The following is a 24281-nucleotide window of genomic DNA, read 5'->3' on the forward strand; positions in this document are numbered from 1 at the left end:
AATTGTCTAGCATTGCTTAACCATTACTCTTCAATATTGCATATGTACCCCCTCTTTTTCTAGTGCTGCTCTTTTCCAAGATCAGAAGATGATGAGATCCCAGAGCTGTGTTAACAGGTTAAAAGATAGCAGAATTGGGAAGGGAGTTATAAAAATAGGTTAAGTTACAGGTAACCTTTGGGTCTGATTTAGTATAGGGCTAAGAGGTTATAGGTTGGTTTGGGATCAGCTTTATATCTCAAAACTTTATTTTAATTTTGGACAGTTATTAAGTAGTCCACTTTTTTAAAATAAGGGTTCTATTGGCTTTCTAGACCAGTTGACTTAGACACAGGGGGTTATTTACTAAAACTGCAAGGTGCAAAATCTGGTGCAGCTCTGCATAGAAACCAATCAGCTTTCATGTTTTAGCATCAAACTGAACAAGCTGAAGTTAGAAGCTGCTTGGCTATCATGCACAGCTGCAACAGATTCTGAGTGCACCAGTTTTAGTAAATCCACCCCATAGTCTTCTTTTTAGGCCCTTTTAACACTGATGGACCAATTGGGTCCCCCTGTCAGTTTTTCAGGAGGACCAGATCAGACCATATATTGCTCTCTATGGAGTGGTGGATGTCAATGGACATGTGTCCATTGACACCCGCCAATATCCAATCTGATCCTGTCCACTAAAATATCCATCTAGCAAATCGGATGACAGTTGGATGAAAACAGACAGGAGGTCCATTTCCATCCGACAGTCCATAGAGAACAGCAGGTTGTGTCCGTGTCCACTATGCCTCAGTGGAGAAGACACGGACCTGTCATCTGCCTGCTCAGCGTGGATCAACGGAGAGAACCCCTGCTGAGCGGATGGATCCCCTCGCGGACTCTGTCAGTGTGAAAGTGAAAGGGGCCTAAGCCTCACATCCCAGTCTTTGGTTACAAGTTCCAAGAGTTCCATTTCTAGTAGGAATGGGGTAAAAGCAATTTTTGCTTCTTCATTAAAAGGACTCAGGCACCGACACTGCAGATGACTCAAAGGAGTTGATCTACTAAAACTGGAGAGTGCAACATCTAGTTTTCTTTTGTTTTGTTTTTTTTGTCAAAGCTTAGAAAATTGCTTAACTCCCCCATAAATGCAGTCAATGTTTATGGGGGAAACCCTCCAGCAGAACTATTGTGTTCTGACAGCGGGAGGTTTCCTAGCTGTCAGATTACAGTGATCACTGCCTGCTGCTATAGCCACCGGTGGTTATCGAATAAAAAAAAAAAAATAGATATATCTCAACTTCAGAACAACCAGCTTGCCCATACATGGATCAAAATTCAACTGGTTTCTTATAAATTCCGATCTGTCTACGGCTGGCTTAAAGCATCAATTTCATCTGGTGATCCTACCAGTAAAACAATTTCTGTGCATGTTGTGTCTTATTTGTAGACATCCCTTCTATATCTGGCCCATTTAAAGTCCTACTTTTTCTTTCACTTGATTTTTTTGCAATATATTTTGGGATGATGGCCAGCTGATCACGGGAATTTGTATTCACTTTCTGTGCTACAGTGACAGCACTCACTGTACTATATCTATGGAGGAGCAGAATTGGCACCCTAGTAGAGGAAGTGTGTTAGAACTACAGAACAACAGCCCTTTTCTCTTTAACCGCTTGCCAACCGCCGCAAGTGCATTTACTGCGGCAGTCTGCCCCTCCTAGGCAAAGTAGTACTATGTCGCGCGCCCAGGAGCCTGTAGGGGGCGAGCGCGCTCCCCCCCCCCTCGTTCACAGCCATCCCCGCGCGAGTGAACGGCGGCTCCAATGTCCGCCGGCCACTCGCGATCTCCCGCTGGAGAGGGAGAAAGGCAGGCGGCTAATGTAAACAAAGCCGCCTGTCATTCTCCCTGGTGTAACTGCAGAGATCATATGATCCTGCTAAGTAGGATCGTATGTCTCTGTGGTTACACCAAAAGCCACGCCCCTTGACAGTTAGAAGCACGCCCCTAGGGTCACACTTAACCCCTGGATTTCTAATAAAGTTAACCCCTTCCCTGCCAGTGTCATTTTTACAGTAACAGTGCATATGTATAGCACTGATTACTGTAGTAATGTCACTGGTAGTGTCAAAAATGTTAGTCAGGGGTTCGATATGTCCGCTGCAATGTCGCAGTCCTGCAAAAAAAATCGCAGATCGCCGACATTACTCGTTAAAAAAAAAAAACTATAAAAGTGACATAAATCTTTCCCTTAGTTAGAAAACCCAATAACTTTTGCGCACAGCAATCAAAATACGCTTATTGCAATTTTTTTTACCAAAAATATGTAGCAGAAAACAAATTGGCCAAAAATGCTAAAAAATTCAGATTTTTACACACACACATATATATATATATATATATATATATATATATATATATATGTGTATATATATATAGATATATCTATATATATATATATACACACACATATATATATATATATATATATATATATATATATAGGTATATATATATAGGTATATAGGTATATATATATATATATATATATATATATATATATAGGTATATATATATATATATATATATATATATATATATATGTGTGTGTGCATATATACATATATATGTGTTATGTGTTTGTGTTTGGTGCAACGTTTGAATTTCCCTCCCAGTTCCGCTCCCATGCAGCATTGCTGCTGCAGGGAACGGAACTAGGAACTCATCAGAGCGACGGACGAGCGGCGGGGATCTCGGCTGGCGGTCACAGCAATGAGAGATCATCGCTGGATCACCAGGAGAAGGTAAGAGACACCGCTGCGCTCTCTGCACATCTACCCCGAGCGTGACTCGGGGATACCGATCCTAGACTAAAAAATCCACCCCGAGTCACGCTCGGGATTACCGCCAGGGAGGTTAAAGTCACGCAGTGCCAAATCGCAAAATAGGCCCTGGTCTTTGAGCAGCAAAATCCTCCGGGGCTTAAGTGGTTAACATAGTGAGAAGGTGCTCTGTAGTCATAATAGGCTTCCTGATTACATGGTTTGAGATGACACTGGTAGAGTAAATAGGACAGCCCTGGATTTCTTACAGACATGACAGGCACCTTTAATGATAGAAAAAGTTGATTAGCTGGAGATTTTACCTGAGCAGCATCCATTTCATTCAGCATAACGATTGAGGTGCAGTTATAGTCGAAGACCATCCTCCAGAAATCTGGCACAGTGTTGGGTAACGGGTGCTGTGTGACCAAGAACGCTGCCGGCTTTTTATGGCTCTAGAAAAACCAAAGGGATTGTCAGAAGACCGATCCTGGGATCTTCAAGAAAAACAAGAAAAGGTTCCCCCGGCATGCAGCATTTCATAGAGCAAAATGTGTTACATATACTGTTTTCTATAACTGTCTACAGTATGGAGAAACGACTTTGTATGTGTCGTGGTATCATCACAGAGCTGCTGACAGCCGACGACATTACAGAGTTTATACAGCAGAGTGGCTAATGCACAGTTTATTCTGCTGCATCAGATCACATAATCTGTCAGTCTTGCGTGTGAGACAGGATTATCTGGAAAATATTCCCTTTGCAGCGCGGAGCTGTCAGATCTCTGACACAAGCTGAGAGATCGGGGCCGACCCCCGGAGTGTGACAATCAGGACGATTCCTATGACGGATCAGACTGTGTCAAGTGACAGACAGTAATGCACAATTCCTAATACACACCTACACTGATATACAGTAATTGCTTGCAATTATTGTTAATATATGTATATATACTGTATTTATATATATATATATATATATATATATATATATATATATATCTCTATATCTATATCTATATATATATGTGGATATACAGATGTATATACATATATAAATATATATATATTTTTAAATATAAATATGAATATATATATATATATATATATATATATATCTTTCTACGTACATCCATGAGTGTAGCGTTGATGTAGTTGCTTGTCTCTCCATCGAGTGAAATGAGGAAGGGAAGGCACCGATCCAGAGGTAGGACATCTAGAGCCCGATTCTTGTCATGGTTCCGGGGTAGAAGCCCTATACTGCAATCTTCAGGCCTTGCTCGTGGGGTCACAATGTTCAGGGTCTGAAAATTTAAGCAGAACTTTACTTAGGCAAAAAAAAAAACAAAAACAATGAAAACTACATTCACAAATCATAATACTACCACTTGACTGTACATCGTTTTTTTTCTGTGTTGCCACTATCTGGTTTTGCAATGTCCTTGCTGCTTCTCGCTTTACCTTGGAGCGTGGAGCTAATTTTTCTAGGACGCATTTATTTATTAGGGTCTAAAGTAGAAATTTGCCACCTGAAGTATGCCTGACCTGTGGCTGCTCTTCACCCCTTTTAAGATATCAAACAGTTTCGGCCTCAGTTGGAATTGTGTCCCTGCTCTGGCTCTTCACTCATTTTAGCATTGCAAATATGAGTGTATATATATATATATATATACATACATAGGTAGATATATTGATATATATATGTATATATACAGTGGGTACGGAAAGTATTCAGACCCCCTTAAATTTTTCACTCTTTGTTATATTGCAGCCATTTGCTAAAATCATTTGAGTTCATTCTTCTTCCTCATGAATGTACACATAGCACCCCATACTGACAGAAAAACACAGAATTGTTGACATTGTTGCAGATTTATTAAAAAAGAAAAACTGAAATATCACATGGTCCTAAGTATTCAGATCCTTTGCTCAGTATTTAGTAGAAGCCCCCTTTTGATCTAATACAGCCAGGAGTCTTTTTGGGAAAGATGCAACAAGTCTTTCACACCTGGATTTGAGGATCCTCTGCCATTCCTCCTTGCAGATCCTCTCCAGTTCTGTCAGGTTGGATGGTAAACGTTGGTGGACAGCCATTTTTAGGTCTCTCCAGAGATGCTCAATTGGGTTTAAGTCAGGGCTCTGGCTGGGCCATTCAAGAACAGTCACGGAGTTGTTGTGAAGCCACTCCTTCGTTATTTTAGCTGTGTGCTTAGGGTCATTGTCTTGTTGGAAGGTAAACCTTCGGCCCAGTCTGAGGTCCAGAGCACTCTGGAGAAGGTTTTTGTCCAGGATATCCCTGTACTTGGCCGCATTCATCTTTCCCTCGATTGCAACCAGTCGTCCTGTCCCTGCAGCTGAAAAACACCCCCACAGCATGATGCTGCCACCACCATGCTTCACTGTTGGGACTGTATTGGACAGGTGATGAGCAGTGCCTGGTTTTCTCCACACATACCGCTTAGAATTAAGGCCAAAAAGTTCTATTTTGGTCTCATCAGACCAGAGAATCTTATTTCTCACCATCTTGGAGTCCTTCAGGTGTTTTTTAGCAAACTCCATGCGGGCTTTCATGTGTCTTACACTGAGGAGAGGCTTCCGTCGGGCCACTCTGCATAAAGCCCCGACTGGTGGAGGGCTGCAGTGATGGTTGACTTTCTACAACTTTCTCCCATCTCCTGACTGCATCTCTGGAGCTCAGCCACAGTGATCTTTGGGTTCTTCTTTACCTCTCTCACCAAGGCTCTTCTCCCCCGATAGCTCAGTTTGGCCGGACGGCCAGCTCTAGGAAGGGTTCTGGCCGTCCCAAACGTCTTCCATTTGAGGATTATGAAGGCCACTGTGCTCTTAGGAACCTTAAGTGCAGCAGAAATCTTTTTGTAACCTTGGCCAGATCTGTGCCTTGCCACAATTCTGTCTCTGAGCTCTTCAGGCAGTTCCTTTGACCTCATGATTCTCATTTGCTCTGACATGCATTGTGATCTGGAAGGTCTTATATAGACAGGTGTGTGGTTTTCCTAATCAAGTCCAATCAGTATAATCAAACACAGCTGGACTCAAATGAAGGTGTAGAACCATCTCAAGGATGATCAGAAGAAATGGAAAGCACCTGAGTTAAATATATGGGTGTCACAGCAAAGGGTCTGAATACTTAGGACCATGTGATATTTCAGTTTTTCTTTTTTAATAAATCTGCAACAATGTCAACAATTCTGTGTTTTTCTGTCAGTATGGGGTGCTATGTGTACATTCATGAGGAAGAAGAATGAACCTAAATGATTTTAGCAAATGGCTGCAATATAAAAAGAGCGAAAAATTTAAGGGGGTCTGAATACTTTCCGTACCCACTGTATATATATATATATATATATATATATATATATACACATCTATATAGACCGTATTTTCCGGCGTATAAGAGGACTTAGGGTTAAAAAGTCGTCTTATACGCCGGAAAATACGGTATATATATATTTATATAAATATAAATATATAAATATTTAAATATTATATATATATATATATATATTATAATTTTAATATATTATAATTTATATATATATATATATAAATTATATATATATATATATAAAATATAATAATTATTAATAATTATTAATAAAATAATAATTGTCTTACTACATTTTTAAAGATCTATGTAAGGCATACCTGGAATTCATCTTTGATTTGACTGCAGTTGGTCTGCGGGTCTAGACGACTGATATTGTAGTAGACGGAGCGGAATTCACACACTGGGATGGCAGTGTTGCCGCACAGGCAGGCCTCCAGAATGGCATCATGGACAAACACATACTGCTCCTAGCAAAATGAAGTACAGTGATTAAGTGGAAGAGACAACTAAGGCCTAGTAATGAGCAATAACTAAAGGACAACTGTGACGATGCCCAAAGCAGCCAGTATGAGGTTTGCTTTAATCTTCAAAACTAATCCAGCAAAATGACAATTCATTTATGGCCCATTCACACCATACATCACTGTGCAAACTTTTTATTTGTGTTAAAGCATGCTGTTTTAGGCAGTCCATTAAAAAAGAGGTTTCAACCTGTGCTTCCCAAAGGTACATTAGGGTGCTTTTCAGAATGAGTGGCAAATCATCGCTTATAAAATGCGTGAATGGGCCCACAACCACCGGGCCAAGGTTTTGGGGAAGAGGCCCTTGTTCTCATCAACATGGGACAATGTGCTTTGGCAGGGGACCAAGGTATAGTAAGATTCAGGAAGGGGTGGCTACATGCTTCTCCCTTTCCTGGCCAGGCTACATATGGGTCCAGTATACATTTTTTGGGGAAACCACTTTTATTTTGTCCCCTTTAAATCCATACCAGACCTAAAGGGGATGGTATAAATTTTGGAGGAACGCTCACACCTTTTTTTTTTTGCTTTTTAAAACTATTCCCGAATTCTTTACCTACATGGCCAGTGTAAGTGAACTGGGTAAGTAGATGTCTCTATATGTTAAAGCGGAACTAAACCCATCGATTTAACAGTTTCAAAAAACAGTTACATTCCAGGCACGTGCCAGGAATGTAACTGTCATATTGGTTGTGCTCTAAGCCAAACTGTCAAACCATCAAATGGCTGGTGTCATAACTGATCACCTGTGCACCTTAATGGCAGTGGAGGATAAAACAAAGGCCAGCGTGGCAGCTTTGTTGACTGAAAACGACAGGAGGGTTTAGTTCCAGTTTAAGCACTTGGTGGTGCCTCCACCTAAGGAAGGTCCACCTGCACCATCCAAAGCGTCACCTATGGATAATTTAATGTATATAGAGGGGGATTAACCGCGCTTAAAGGAAATAAATTTGAACAGCAGCAACTTCAAGTGTGACCACACCCTGTAGAATATTTGTAAATTAAGTTGCGCTAAGTATGATAAATGGAGATGTAAAGTCCATAAAGTCCCAATAATAAATGATGATGACAAAATCCTAGATGTAGTCCTGGACCAGACTCCCTTAAGGGTATAAGCTTACCAGATTCAGGTAAGAGAGAAGCAGATGCTCGTCATCTGTGACGAAACGTCGTCAGGGCACGGCGTACTGACGTCATCCGATCGCGACCAGAGAGTGCGGGCGAGCGAAGCCGTCCGGCCGGCGGCTGCACACAATTGCTCATTCCATCCTGGTTTCTTTGCTCAAGTCTATGGTCGGACCCCCAACCATTTAATAACATACAGGCGTGGTTGATCTAAAGATCTGGTAAGAGGCGACCCCTACTGGTTCTTTTCCGGTATTGAATCTTGGTGTCTTATTGGAATTTGATCTTTACACACTTGGTTTTGTTTTCACATGGTAAGAGGCTCATCTAGCTGGTGATGGTTCTACACCTATCTCTCATCATTGTTTTTTCACTTTGGCATACTTATCATTGTCGTCTGGTAATAGGCAACTTCAGCTGGACTATATTAATTGATTTATCTATATCAACCCTTATTTATATTTGGTAAGGGGTATTTAACACATATCAATTTCTTCATTTTACACTTGTTCACTGACAACAGTGATCTTTGGTGGTGGTTTAATTTACACACGTTATCCTCAAGTCACATTGGTGATATTTACCTAGTTGTTGGGTTTTACGCTATTGCGTATTTTACATTTTTTTCATGATCCAATGACCATTGAGTCTATCGCTCACGTGGGCCTGGATCTTCTATCAAGGTGACAAGATTTATAGAGCATCTGCTTCTCTCTTACCTGAATCTGGTAAGCTTATACCCTTAAGGGAGTCTGGTCCAGGACTACATCTAGGATTTTGTCATCATCATTTATTATTGGGACTTTATGGACTTTACATCTCCATTTATCATACTTAGCGCAACTTAATTTACAAACGGATAATTTAATGTACCATCATTTGTCACCATTCCACGGGCGTGCGCAATTTTAAAGCGTGACATGCTTGGTATCCATTTACTCGCCATGACATCACCTTTTTATTTTACCAAATAATTGGGTATTATATTGTGTTTGTGTGCACTAAAATTCATTTAAGGGTATGTTTTCTGAAAAGATTGCGCTTAAAAAACTGCTTCACAAATACCGCGTGAAATAAAAACGTGCAACACTCACCATTTTATTCTCTAGGGCCTCTGCTAATATATAATATTTTGTTGTTCTAAGTAATTTTCTAGCAAAAATAAATGATGATTTTTACATGTAGAAGAGAAATGACAAAATTGGTCTTGGGGGCAAGTGCCAACTATTGACAGTGGGAAGCCATCATATATAACAGGGGAAAGAATACTTCAAACGTCATGTATAGTGTTGAGCGAACACGGACTGTATTATTCGTGTTCGTACCGAATAATTGGATTTTTTGTACCCGAACACGGACACGGACACTTTACTGTATGTTCGGGTAAAAATCCGTGTTCGGTCGTTTTATTTCCGGGTTTTGCATGCTTTGGCGCTCTTTTCATGGCGGGCTTTCAACAGCCAATCAACAATCGTTTAACTGGTGTGCCTTAAGCCATCCCAGCCATGCCTGCAAATGTCTCAGTAGCTGTGATTGGCCGTCTGAAGCATGTGACCAAGTCTTTATAAGTTCGAGGCAGCCGCAGCGGCGTCATTATGCTGCTTAGATTCAGGGACAGAGCACACATCAACGTGCTGGCTGCTGATTAGGGAAAGATAGGCAGGAAAAAACCATTTGTGTCCGGATAGAATTGAGGGACAGGTCGGAGTGTTTAGGCAGGGCGAGTTGTAGGCATTTTAGGGATAGAGTCTGCTGAATTATAGGGTCAGTGTCTTCTACAAACTACAATCGATATTGCTGTGTGGGGGGTGGGGTCTGCACTCAATCCTGATCTACGATCTCTTCTCAATCCTGTTAGGGACAGAGTCTGCTGAATTTTAGGGAAACTGTGTTCTACAAACTACAATCGATATTGCTGTGTGGTGTGGGATTGGAGATAGGCAGGTGTCAGTGATCCACATCCATTTTTCTGTGTGTGAGCTGCAGTGAACACAATCTTTTTGGGCTGCAGTGAACACAATCTTTTTGGGCTGCAGTGAACACAATCTTTTTGGGCTGCAGTGAACACAATCTTTTTGGGCTGCAGTGAACACAATCTTTTTGGGCTGCAGTGAACACAATCTTTTTGGGGTGCAGTGAACAAAATCTTTTTGGGGTGCAGTGAACACAATCCTTTTTGGTGTGCAGTGAACACAATCTTTGTGGGGTGCAGTGAACAAAATCCTTTGTGGGGTGCAGTGAACACAATCTTTTTGGGGTGCAGTGAACAAAATCCTTTTTGGGGTGCAGTGAACAACATCCTTTTTGGGGTGCAGTGAACACAATCTTTTTGGGGTGCAGTGAACAAAATCCTTTGTGGGGTGCAGTGAACACAATCTTTTTGGGGTGCAGTGAACACAATCTTTTTGGGGTGGAGTGAACAACATCCTTTTTGGGGTGCAGTGAACAAAATCCTTTTTGGGGTGCAGTGAACAAAATCATTTTTGGGGTGCAGTGAACACAATCTTTTTGGGGTGCAGTGAACACAATCTTTGTGGGGTGCAGTGAACACAATCTTTTTGGGGTGGAGTGAACAACATCCTTTTTGGGGTGCAGTGAACAACATCCTTTTTGGGGTGCAGTGAACACAATCTTTTTGGGGTGCAGTGAACACAATCTTTGTGGGGTACAGTGAACAGAATCTTTGTGGGGTGCAGTGAACACAATCTTTGGGGGGTACAGTGAACACAATCTTTGGGGGGTACAGTGAACACAATCTTTGTGAGGTGCAGTGAACACAATCTTTGTGGGGTGCAGTGAACACAATCATTGTGGGGTGCAGTGAACTCAATCTTTGTGGGGTACAGTGAACACAATCTCATACTTCTGAAGGTTTGAGGGTGCTGCCTGTTCCATACTCCCCCTACTCCTCATCTAGCCTTTTAGGGGTACAAACAATAGTAATTGGGGCCTAGTGTGGTTGTGTACGTGTGATATACATACACTTTTTTGGGATCATATTTTCTATTCCGCTATTTAATCAAAAACCTTTGGGGATCAGTTAAATTGGGGGATAGTCTGTGTTGGTACGTGTGAGAGAGATCCACCTTTCCAAGTTGTTGGGGTTCATCTCATACTTCTGAAGGTTTGAGGGTGCTGCCTGTTCCATACTCCCCCTACTCCTAGCCTTTTAGGGGTACAAACAATAGTAATTGGGGCCTAGTGTGGTTGTGTACGTGTGATATACATACACTTTTTTGGGATCATATTTTCTATTCCGCTATTTAATCAAAAACCTCTGGGGATCAGTTAAATTGGGGGATAGTCTGTGTTGGTACGTGTGAGAGAGATCCACCTTTCCAAGTTGTTGGGGTTCATCTCATACTTCTGAAGGTTTGAGGGTGCTGCCTGTTCCATACTCCCCCTACTCCTAGCCTTTTAGGGGTACAAACAATAGTAATTGGGGCCTAGTGTGGTTGTGTACGTGTGATATACATACACTTTTTTGGGATCATATTTTCTATTCCGCTATTTAATCAAAAACCTTTGGGGATCAGTTAAATTGGGGGATAGTCTGTGTTGGTACGTGTGAGAGAGATCCACCTTTCCAAGTTGTTGGGGTTCATCTCATACTTCTGAAGGTTTGAGGGTGCTGCCTGTTCCATACTCCCCCTACTCCTAGCCTTTTAGGGGTACAAACAATAGTAATTGGGGCCTAGTGTGGTTGTGTACGTGTGATATACATACACTTTTTTGGGATCATATTTTCTATTCCGCTATTTAATCAAAAACCTCTGGGGATCAGTTAAATTGGGGGATAGTCTGTGTTGGTACGTGTGAGAGAGATCCACCTTTCCAAGTTGTTGGGGTTCATCTCATACTTCTGAAGGTTTGAGGGTGCTGCCTGTTCCATACTCCCCCTACTCCTAGCCTTTTAGGGGTACAAACAATAGTAATTGGGGCCTAGTGTGGTTGTGTACGTGTGATATACATACACTTTTTTGGGATCATATTTTCTATTCCGCTATTTAATCAAAAACCTTTGGGGATCAGTTAAATTGGGGGATAGTCTGTGTTGGTACGTGTGAGAGAGATCCACCTTTCCAAGTTGTTGGGGTTCATCTCATACTTCTGAAGGTTTGAGGGTGCTGCCTGTTCCATACTCCCCCTACTCCTAGCCTTTTAGGGGTACAAACAATAGTAATTGGGGCCTAGTGTGGTTGTGTACGTGTGATATACATACACTTTTTTGGGATCATATTTTCTATTCCGCTATTTAATCAAAAACCTCTGGGGATCAGTTAAATTGGGGGATAGTCTGTGTTGGTACGTGTGAGAGAGATCCACCTTTCCAAGTTGTTGGGGTTCATCTCATACTTCTGAAGGTTTGAGGGTGCTGCCTGTTCCATACTCCCCCTACTCCTAGCCTTTTAGGGGTACAAACAATAGTAATTGGGGCCTAGTGTGGTTGTGTACGTGTGATATACATACACTTTTTTGGGATCATATTTTCTATTCCGCTATTTAATCAAAAACCTTTGGGGATCAGTTAAATTGGGGGATAGTCTGTGTTGGTACGTGTGAGAGAGATCCACCTTTCCAAGTTGTTGGGGTTCATCTCATACTTCTGAAGGTTTGAGGGTGCTGCCTGTTCCATACTCCCCCTACTCCTAGCCTTTTAGGGGTACAAACAATAGTAATTGGGGCCTAGTGTGGTTGTGTACGTGTGATATACATACACTTTTTTGGGATCATATTTTCTATTCCGCTATTTAATCAAAAACCTCTGGGGATCAGTTAAATTGGGGGATAGTCTGTGTTGGTACGTGTGAGAGAGATCCACCTTTCCAAGTTGTTGGGGTTCATCTCATACTTCTGAAGGTTTGAGGGTGCTGCCTGTTCCATACTCCCCCTACTCCTAGCCTTTTAGGGGTACAAACAATAGTAATTGGGGCCTAGTGTGGTTGTGTACGTGTGATATACATACACTTTTTTGGGATCATATTTTCTATTCCGCTATTTAATCAAAAACCTTTGGGGATCAGTTAAATTGGGGGATAGTCTGTGTTGGTACGTGTGAGAGAGATCCACCTTTCCAAGTTGTTGGGGTTCATCTCATACTTCTGAAGGTTTGAGGGTGCTGCCTGTTCCATACTCCCCCTACTCCTAGCCTTTTAGGGGTACAAACAATAGTAATTGGGGCCTAGTGTGGTTGTGTACGTGTGATATACATACACTTTTTTGGGATCATATTTTCTATTCCGCTATTTAATCAAAAACCTTTGGGGATCAGTTAAATTGGGGGATAGTCTGTGTTGGTACGTGTGAGAGAGATCCACCTTTCCAAGTTGTTGGGGTTCATCTCATACTTCTGAAGGTTTGAGGGTGCTGCCTGTTCCATACTCCCCCTACTCCTAGCCTTTTAGGGGTACAAACAATAGTAATTGGGGCCTAGTGTGGTTGTGTACGTGTGATATACATACACTTTTTTGGGATCATATTTTCTATTCCGCTATTTAATCAAAAACCTCTGGGGATCAGTTAAATTGGGGGATAGTCTGTGTTGGTACGTGTGAGAGAGATCCACCTTTCCAAGTTGTTGGGGTTCATCTCATACTTCTGAAGGTTTGAGGGTGCTGCCTGTTCCATACTCCCCCTACTCCTAGCCTTTTAGGGGTACAAACAATAGTAATTGGGGCCTAGTGTGGTTGTGTACGTGTGATATACATACACTTTTTTGGGATCATATTTTCTATTCCGCTATTTAATCAAAAACCTTTGGGGATCAGTTAAATTGGGGGATAGTCTGTGTTGGTACGTGTGAGAGAGATCCACCTTTCCAAGTTGTTGGGGTTCATCTCATACTTCTGAAGGTTTGAGGGTGCTGCCTGTTCCATACTCCCCCTACTCCTAGCCTTTTAGGGGTACAAACAATAGTAATTGGGGCCTAGTGTGGTTGTGTACGTGTGATATACATACACTTTTTTGGGATCATATTTTCTATTCCGCTATTTAATCAAAAACCTCTGGGGATCAGTTAAATTGGGGGATAGTCTGTGTTGGTACGTGTGAGAGAGATCCACCTTTCCAAGTTGTTGGGGTTCATCTCATACTTCTGAAGGTTTGAGGGTGCTGCCTGTTCCATACTCCCCCTACTCCTAGCCTTTTAGGGGTACAAACAATAGTAATTGGGGCCTAGTGTGGTTGTGTACGTGTGATATACATACACTTTTTTGGGATCATATTTTCTATTCCGCTATTTAATCAAAAACCTTTGGGGATCAGTTAAATTGGGGGATAGTCTGTGTTGGTACGTGTGAGAGAGATCCACCTTTCCAAGTTGTTGGGGTTCATCTCATACTTCTGAAGGTTTGAGGGTGCTGCCTGTTCCATACTCCCCCTACTCCTCATCTAGCCTTTTAGGGGTACAAACAATAGTAATTGGGGCCTAGTGTGGTTGTGTACGTGCGAGATACATACACTTTTTTTGATCATATTTCCTATTCCGCTATTCAATAAAAACCTTTGAGGATCAATTGAATTGCGGGATAGTCTGTGTCGGTACGTGTGAGAGAGATCCACCTTTCCAAGTTGTTGGGGTTCATCTCATACTTCTGAAGGTTTGAGGGTGCTGCCTGTTCCATACTCCCCCTACTCCTCATCTAGCCTTTTAGGGGTACAAACAATAGTAATTGGGGCCTAGTGTGGTTGTGTACGTGTGATATACATACACTTTTTTTGGATCATATTTTCTATTCCGCTATTTAATCAAAAACCTTTGGGGATCAGTTAAATTGGGGGATAGTCTGTGTTGGTACGTGTGAGAGAGATCCACCTTTCCAAGTTGTTGGGGTTCATCTCATACTTCTGAAGGTTTGAGGGTGCTGCCTGTTCCATACTCCCCCTACTCCTCATCTAGCCTTTTAGGGGTACAAACAATAGTAATTGGGGCCTAGTGTGGTTGTGTACGTGCGAGATACATACACTTTTTTTGATCATATTTCCTATTCCACTATTCAATAAAAACCTTTGAGGATCAATTGAATTGCGGGATAGTCTGTGTCGGTACGTGTGAGAGAGATCCACCTTTCCAAGTTGTTGGGGTTCATCTCATACTTCTGAAGGTTTGAGGGTGCTGCCTGTTCCATACTCCCCCTACTCCTCATCTAGCCTTTTAGGGGTACAAACAATAGTAATTGGGGCCTAGTGTGGTTGTGTACGTGTGATATACATACACTTTTTTTGGATCATATTTTCTATTCCGCTATTTAATCAAAAACCTTTGGGGATCAGTTAAATTGGGGGATAGTCTGTGTTGGTACGTGTGAGAGAGATCCACCTTTCCAAGTTGTTGGGGTTCATCTCATACTTCTGAAGGTTTGAGGGTGCTGCCTGTTCCATACCCCCCCTACTCCTCATCTAGCCTTTTAGGGGTACAAACAATAGTAATTGGGGCCTAGTGTGGTTGTGTACGTGCGAGATACATACACTTTTTTTGATCATATTTCCTATTCCGCTATTCAATAAAAACCTTTGAGGATCAATTGAATTGCGGGATAGTCTGTGTTGGTACGTGTGAGAGAGATCCACCTTTCCAAGTTGTTGGGGTTCATCTCATACTTCTGAAGGTTTGAGGGTGCTGCCTGTTCCATACTCCCCCTACTCCTCATCTAGCCTTTTAGGGGTACAAACAATAGTAATTGGGGCCTAGTGTGGTTGTGTACGTGCGAGATACATACACTTTTTTTGATCATATTTCCTATTCCGCTATTCAATAAAAACCTTTGAGGATCAATTGAATTGCGGGATAGTCTGTGTCGGTACGTGTGAGAGAGATCCACCTTTCCAAGTTGTTGGGGTTCATCTCATACTTCTGAAGGTTTGAGGGTGCTGCCTGTTCCATACTCCCCCTACTCCTCATCTAGCCTTTTAGGGGTACAAACAATAGTAATTGGGGCCTAGTGTGGTTGTGTACGTGCGAGATACATACACTTTTTTTGATCATATTTCCTATTCCGCTATTCAATAAAAACCTTTGAGGATCAATTGAATTGCGGGATAGTCTGTGTCGGTACGTGTGAGAGAGATCCACCTTTCCAAGTTGTTGGGGTTCATCTCATACTTCTGAAGGTTTGAGGGTGCTGCCTGTTCCATACTCCCCCTACTCCTCATCTAGCCTTTTAGGGGTACAAACAATAGTAATTGGGGCCTAGTGTGGTTGTGTACGTGTGATATACATACACTTTTTTTGGATCACATTTTCTATTCCGCTATTTAATCAAAAACCTTTGGGGATCAGTTAAATTGGGGGATAGTCTGTGTTGGTACGTGTGAGAGAGATCCACCTTTCCAAGTTGTTGGGGTTCATCTCATACTTCTGAAGGTTTGAGGGTGCTGCCTGTTCCATACCCCCCCTACTCCTCATCTAGCCTTTTAGGGGTACAAACAATAGTAATTGGGGCCTAGTGTGGTTGTGTACGTGCGAGATACATACACTTTTTTTGATCATATTTCCTATTCCGCTATTCAATAAAAACCTTTGAGGATCAATTGAATTGCGGGATAGTCTGTGTCGGTACGTGTGAGAGAGATCCACCTTTCCAAGTTGTTGGGGTTCATCTCATACTTCTGAAGGTTTGAGGGTGCTGCCTGTTCCATACCCCCCCTACTCCTCATCTAGCCTTTTAGGGGTACAAACAATAGTAATTGGGGCCTAGTGTGGTTGTGTACGTGCGAGATACATACACTTTTTTTGATCATATTTCCTATTCCGCTATTCAATAAAAACCTTTGAGGATCAATTGAATTGCGGGATAGTCTGTGTCGGTACGTGTGAGAGAGATCCACCTTTCCAAGTTGTTGGGGTTCATCTCATACTTCTGAAGGTTTGAGGGTGCTGCCTGTTCCATACCCCCCCTACTCCTCATCTAGCCTTTTAGGGGTACAAACAATAGTAATTGGGGCCTAGTGTGGTTGTGTACGTGCGAGATACATACACTTTTTTTGATCATATTTCCTATTCCGCTATTCAATAAAAACCTTTGAGGATCAATTGAATTGCGGGATAGTCTGTGTCGGTACGTGTGAGAGAGATCCACCTTTCCAAGTTGTTGGGGTTCATCTCATACTTCTGAAGGTTTGAGGGTGCTGCCTGTTCCATACTCCCCCTACTCCTCATCTAGCCTTTTAGGGGTACAAACAATAGTAATTGGGGCCTAGTGTGGTTGTGTACGTGTGATATACATACACTTTTTTTGGATCATATTTTCTATTCCGCTATTTAATCAAAAACCTTTGGGGATCAGTTAAATTGGGGGATAGTCTGTGTTGGTACGTGTGAGAGAGATCCACCTTTCCAAGTTGTTGGGGTTCATCTCATACTTCTGAAGGTTTGAGGGTGCTGCCTGTTCCATACCCCCCCTACTCCTCATCTAGCCTTTTAGGGGTACAAACAATAGTAATTGGGGCCTAGTGTGGTTGTGTACTTGCGAGATACATACACTTTTTTTGATCATATTTCCTATTCCGCTATTCAATAAAAACCTTTGAGGATCAATTGAATTGCGGGATAGTCTGTGTCGGTACGTGTGAGAGAGATCCACCTTTCCAAGTTGTTGGGGTTCATCTCATACTTCTGAAGGTTTGAGGGTGCTGCCTGTTCCATACCCCCCCTACTCCTCATCTAGCCTTTTAGGGGTACAAACAATAGTAATTGGGGCCTAGTGTGGTTGTGTACGTGCGAGATACATACACTTTTTTTGATCATATTTCCTATTCCGCTATTCAATAAAAACCTTTGAGGATCAATTGAATTGCGGGATAGTCTGTGTCGGTACGTGTGAGAGAGATCCACCTTTCCAAGTTGTTGGGGTTCATCTCATACTTCTGAAGGTTTGAGGGTGCTGCCTGTTCCATACCCCCCCTACTCCTCATCTAGCCTTTTAGGGGTACAAACAATAGTAATTGGGGCCTAGTGTGGTTGTGTACGTGTGATATACATACACTTTTTTTGGATCATATTTTCTATTCCGCTATTCAATAAAAACCTTTCTAGGGCAAGATCTTAAATTACAGAAATATGAGGAGACCGTCAAATAAGGGCCGTGGCCTGGGTCGTGGTGCTGCTGGTAGAGCTCCTGTTGCAAGGAGAGGACATGGTCGATCTGTGCCAGCTACACGCACAAGTGAAACACCTTCCTCAAGTGTGAGTAGGCGACAGAACCTGCATCAGTATTTGGTAGGGCATCAAACGCCCCTAGAAGTGATGAGGCCAGAACAAGTTGAGGCGATAGTAGATTGGTTTGCTGCTGACAGTGCCTCCAGTTCCTTCACATTGTCTCCCACCCAGTCTACTGCAGAAAGGTCAGAGTTGGCACCTGCAGCCAATGTCCAACCGTCTTTCACCTCACCCCCTTGCAAATCAGGCCAGCAGTCTGAGCCCCAAGCCATACAGCAGTCTCTTATTTTTTTGAGGACTCTGTCAGCAGGGTTTCCCAGGGCCATCCACCTAGCCCTGCCCCAGAAGTGGAAGAGATTGAGTGCAGCGATGCCCAACCACTTATTTCTCAAGATGAGTACATGCAAGGATCATCGCAGCACGTCTCCGATGATGACGAAACGCAGGTGCCAACTGCTGCGGCGTTCAGCATTGTGGAGACCGACAAGGAGGGCAGGGGTGAAGACTGGGTGGAAGATGATGTGGAGGACGATGAGGTCCTCGACCCCACATGGAATGAACGTCATGCAGGTGACCTGAGTAGTTTGGAGGAAGAGGCGGTGGTCGCACAGAGCCACCAGCACAGCAGAAGAGGGAGCAGGGTGCAGAAGCGGAGCAGCCGTGCCCTAGACACTACGCCCGCTACTGCCCAACGCAGCAAGGGAACGAGCGCACCAAAGTCAGCTCAAAGGATTTCTCTAGCGTGGAAGTTCTTTAGAAAATGTGCTGATGACAGGACACGAGTGGTTTGCACCCTGTGCAATCAGAGCTTGAAGCGAGGCATGAACCTTCTCAACCTGAGCACAACCTGCATGATCAGGCATCTAAGTGCAAAGCACGAGCTGCAGTGGAGTACACACCTTCAAAACCAAGAAACGTCTCTGGCTCATCCTGCTTCCTCTTCTGCTGCAGTCTCGGCCGCTCCAGCCACATCTGTAGTGATACCGGCACCTGCCACCCCGCAAACAGACGATCTGTCAGCAACACCACCACCTGGGTCACCAACAACCATCTCCACAATGTCCCGTGGAAGCGTTCAGCTTTCCATCTCCCAAACACTTGAGAGGAAGAGGAAGTACCCCCCTACCCACCCGCGATCCCTGGCCCTGAATGTCAGCATTTCAAAATTATTGGCCTTTGAAATGCTGTCATTCCGTCTGGTGGAGACGCACAGTTTTAAAAACCTTATGTCGGTGGCTGTCCCACAGTACGTCGTGCCCAGCCGCCACTACTTTTCCAGGCAAGCCATCCCTTCCCTGCACAACCAAGTGGGGGAAAATATCAGGTGTGCACTGCGCAACGCCATCTGTGCCAAGGTCCACCTAACTACGGATACGTGGACCAGTAAGCACGGTCAGGGGCGTTATATCTCCCTAACGGCACACTGGGTAAATGCAGTGGCGGATGGGCCTGAGGCGGATAGCAATTTGGCGCATGTCCTTCCACCACCGAGGATTGCAGGGCGCTTCAGTTTGCCTCCTGTTCGTAACTCCTCCTACTCCGCTTCCTCATCCTCTACCACCTCCTCATCCGGACAGCGTAACACCTTCACCACCAACTTCAGCACGGCCAGGGGTAAACGACAGCAGGCAGTTTTACAACTTGCCTGTTTGGGGGACAAACCACACACCGCGCAGGAGTTGTGGAGGAGCATGGAACAGCAGACAAATGAGTGGTTGCTGCCAGCGAGCCTCAAGCCCGGCCTGGTGGTGTGTGATAACGGGCGAAATCTCATAGCAGCTCTGGGCCTAGCCGGTTTGACGCACATCCCTTGCCTGGCGCATGTGCTGAATTTGGTGGTGCAGAGGTTCCTTAAAAACTACCCCGATATGTCAGAGCTGCTGCAGAAAGTGCGGGCCGTTTGTGCGCACTTTCGGCGTTCTCACCCTGCTGCTGCTCGCCTGGCAGCGCTGCAGCGTAACTTCGGCCTTCCCGCTCACCGCCTCATATGTGACGTGCCCACAAGGTGGAACTCCACCTTGCACATGCTGGAAAGACTGTGCGAGCAGCAGCAGGCCATAGTGGAGTTTCAGCTGCAGCACGCACGCGTGAGTCGCTCTGCGGAACAGCACCACTTCACCACCAATAACTGGGCCTCCATGCGAGACCTGTGTGCCTTGTTGCGCTGTTTTGAGTACTCCACCAACATGGCCAGTGGCAATGACGCCGTTCTCAGCTTAACTATCCCACTTCTATGCCTCCTTGAAAAAACAATTCGGGCGATGATGGAAGAGGATGTGGCACAGGATGAGGAGGAGGAGGAGGATGAAGAGGTAACATTTCCAAGGCTTTCAGGGCAGTCATTCGCAAGGGGCTCCGAGGGTGGGTTCCTGCACACGCAAACGCCAGGGACGCAATTGTCCAGCAGGGGCACAGTTCTGGAGGATGAGGAGGATGAGGAGGAGGAGGAGCTGGAGGAGGAGATGGAACCATGTTCACAGCAGGGTGGCACCCAGGCCAGCTCATGGCCATCACTGGTGCGTGGCTGGGGGGATACAGAGGACACGGACGATACACCTCCCACAGAGGACAGCCTTTCGTCGCCTCTGGGCAGCCTGGCACACATGAGCGATTACATGCTGCAGTGTCTCCACAACGACCGCCGAGTTGCCCACATTCTAACTTGTGCTGATTACTGGGTGGCCACGCTGCTGGATCCCCGTTACAAGGACAACGTACCGTCCTTAATTCACTCACTGGAGCGCGATCGCAAGATGCGCGAGTACAAGCGCACGCTGGTAGACGCCATGCTGCTGGCATTCCCATCTGACAGCGGGGCCACAGTGGAAGCACAAGGCAGAGGAGGAGGAGGAGGAGGTCGCCAACGCAACCAGGGCACCGCCAGCACCTCAGAAGGCAGGGTTAGCATGGCCGAAATGTGGAAAAGCTTTGTCAGCACGCCACAACAAACAGCAGCACCAGCAGCTCAGATGGAACGTCTTAGCAGGAGGCAGCATTTTACCAACATGGTGGAGCAGTATGTGTGCACACGCCTACATGTAGTGAATGACGGGTCTGCCCCCTTCAACTTCTGGGTCTCCAAATTGGGCACATGGCCTGAGCTTGCCCTTTACGCCTTGGAGGTGCTGGCGTGCCCTGCAGCCAGTGTATTATCTGAACGGGTATTTAGCACGGCTGGGGGCGTTATAACAGACAAGCGCAGCCGCCTGTCCAGAGACAATGTGGACAAGCTCACGTTCATTAAAATGAACCAGGCATGGATCCCACGGGACTTTTCCGTACCTTATGCAGAATAGCAATGGATACCGACCTTACCCACCCATTGTTCCATTTTTGCTCTTTCTCACTCTTTTGGGGTGTACCCTCATTTAAAATTTTTGAAAAGAAGCAGTGTTGGCTACCTCGTCCTCCTCCTCAGGGCCAGATTAATGTAGGGGCTATTGGAGCTGCAGCTCCAGGCCCCTACCTTTTTATATAGGCCCCGGGTTGGCCATATTCACTGTTACCGCTCTTCTGTCACTTGTAAACACAGAAGTCTGGCTTCTATGCTCGCTTCCCCAGGCAGCACCCTCAGAACCTCCCCACACAGCGTGAAGGCCGGACAAGGAGGGACAGTTGGCGATGCATGGATGTGTTTATGGGCTTCAGAGACAGCATCCCATGTTGAATTAGGCATGCATGGCTGCACCCTTCCTCCTCTGGGTGCATGGCAAGGCACGGCCCTTAAGGCCCTTCAAAATCCTCAGCACCAAGCCCATGATGCTGTTAATCCGGCCCTGGTCCTCCTCCACCGCCGCTTCCACCTACACCGCCCATAGGTGTGCGCAGCCTATTGCATTAAGGTGTGCACCCCAAAGTTGAAATACACATGCATGTGTTTGCCAGCAGGGAGAGTAATGTATCGGGGCCATGTACCTGTAGGCAAGGAGAAATAGAGCAGAGCAGGTCCCAGGGAGATCTTTCCCATCTCCTCACTGGCAATGCTATGTGCCCTAGGTGATTAGGGTGTGCCCAGGCACACCCAGCACACCCTGTGCGCACGCCTATGTCACCGCCACATCCACCACCACCTCAACCTCCCTCCTACTCCATATGGGCCTCGTCCTTCAGAGATGAAGAAGAACATTGTTTTATTTTTCTGTTTTTTTTTTGTTGTTTTAAGTTATTTCCCTATCCACATTTGTTTGCAGAGCACTTGCCATGCTCTTAATTAAGTTTTGCTGCCATTTGCAGCACTCTAGCCCTTTCCTTTGGTGTTTTAGAGCCATTTTAGTGCCTTAAAGTTCGGGTCCCCATTGACTTCAATGGGGTTCGGTGTCCGGGAAAAGTTCGGTAAAAGTCCGGGACACGGACCCGGACTTTTTTTTAAAGTTCGGCCGAACCCGTCGAACACGGACATCTAGGTGTTCGCTCAACCCTAGTCATGTATAATAGGAAAATGTTTGTGTGTTTGTCAACAGCCAACGTTTGTCCTGAACCTTTAGGCATTTGTTACCCCAACACTTCATATTCCTGAGATATACCTGTTGCACCATGTACTTGTATGAGAAAGTATCCTGTTTTCTTTGCATTGTTTCCTTTATGTGAAATCCCTGGTGTCATTCGGAAGCTCAGTGTGCTGCTGTTTCTCCCCCCCCCCCCAGCTCTTATGCAGCCGACAATAGAGGGAATGTGATCACTTATAAAAAAAGTTTTTTTTTTTTTTTAATGTATCTTTTATTGAGAAATATATGTATTATTACAATCATAAAATAAAGAAAGGGAAGAGGGAGACTTTTTATAAAAAAGTTATTAGAAATGAAAGGCAAAACATTTTTGTATAGATATAAAAATATATTATTATTTTAAACTGAATGAGTTGTTTTATAAGGTGATTGTTTACAATCACTTTAGGTTATCGCTATCAAAGAATACATGAATCACTTTTGTTGCTGTATTCTTACCTCCAGCGGAACTAAACCCATTTAACAGTTTCAACAAATAGTTACCATATTTATCAGCATATAGCATGCACAGGCGTATAACACGCACCTTCATTTTAAGAGGGAAGTTTCAGGGAAAAAAAATTACATTTTAGCCACTTAAGCCCCGGAAGATTTTACCCCCTTCCTGACCAGGGGGTTTTTTGTGATTTTTTACTGCGTGACTTTAACGGACAATTGCGCGGTCGTGCAACGCTGTACCTAAACGTTTTTACGTCCTTTTTTTCCCACAAACAGAGCTTTCTTTTGGTGGTATTTGATCACCTGTGCGATTTTTTGATCATGCGCTATAAACAAAAAAATAGCGTAAATTTTGCAAAAATAACAATATTTTTCACTTTTTTTTATATGAAATTCCCCCCCAAAAAAATGTAAAAATCAAAATTTTTTAACATTTTTCGCCAATTTTTTTTATGCTACATATGTTTGGTAAAAACAATCGCAAACAGCATATTTTGATTGGTTTGCGCAAAAGTTATCGCGTTTACTAACAAAGGGAAAGATTTTTGTCATTTTTGGTGTTTTTTTTTTAAACGAGTAATGGCGGCGATCTGCGATTTTTTTGCGGTACAGCGACATTGCGGTGGACAGATCGGACCCTTGACTGACATTTTTGACACTTTTGGGGGTACCAGTGACATTACTGCAGTAATCAGTGCTATACATATGCACTGTTACTGTAAAAATGACACTGGCAGGGAAGGGGTTAACTGTATTGGAGAGGGAGGGGTTAAGTGTGTCCTAGGGGCGTGTTTCTAACTGTAATGGGACATGTCTACTATTGTAAAAACAGAGATCAACGGTTCTACATAGTAGAACCGTCTGATCTCCATTTTTACACAGGGGAGAATGACAGGCGGCTTGTTTACATAAGCCGCCCGCCTTTCTTCCGCTCTACCGACGATCGTAGTGTGACCGGCGGACATCGGGTCCGCCGGTCACACGCCCGGACTCCTCTGTGAATGAGCCAAGGCGGGCGCGCGCCCCAGCGGGCGCGCGCTCGCCCGCTATTGGCTCAAAACCCGGTGACAGGCTAGCGACGTAGATCTACGTCACTCTGCCTGGCCGGGGCTGACTGCCGCAGTAAATATACTGTGCGCAGTCGGCAAGCGGTTAAATAAAGAACTTTGGAGAAAAATAAGGGTCAGTGCCCATCAATGCAGCCTAATCAGTGCCCCTCTGCAGCCTCACCATTGCAGCCTGATCAGTGCCCATCTGCAGCCTCACCATTGCAGCCTGATCAGTGCCCATCTGCAGCCTCACTATTACAGCCTGATCAGTGCCCCTCTGCAGCCTCACCATTGAAGCCTAATCAGTGCCCCTCTGCAGCCTCAACATTGAAGCCTGATCAGTGCC

The 24281-nt window shown here is 44.3% G+C and overlaps 1 protein-coding gene across 9 annotated transcripts in view; it reads right to left on the reverse strand.

The window, feature by feature from the left end:
• The window catches only part of PTPRT (protein tyrosine phosphatase receptor type T), a 677999-nt gene that overhangs the window by 27431 nt on the left and 626287 nt on the right, over positions 1-24281 (reverse strand). For 8 of the 9 annotated variants that reach the window (XM_082271826.1, XM_082271832.1, XM_082271829.1 and 5 more), the window contains 3 exons: positions 6459-6608; positions 3923-4096; positions 3117-3248 (listed from right to left, as the gene is read on the reverse strand). In XM_082271826.1, the coding sequence (XP_082127952.1) occupies positions 3117-3248; positions 3923-4096; positions 6459-6608 (456 nt within the window). The remainder of the gene's footprint in view (positions 1-3116; positions 3249-3922; positions 4097-6458; positions 6609-24281) is intronic. The other variant, XM_082271827.1, reaches the window with a different exon arrangement.

Source organism: Pelophylax lessonae (assembly GCF_965119305.1).
Source record: "Pelophylax lessonae genome assembly, chromosome: 11".
NCBI lineage: Eukaryota > Metazoa > Chordata > Amphibia > Anura > Ranidae > Pelophylax > Pelophylax lessonae.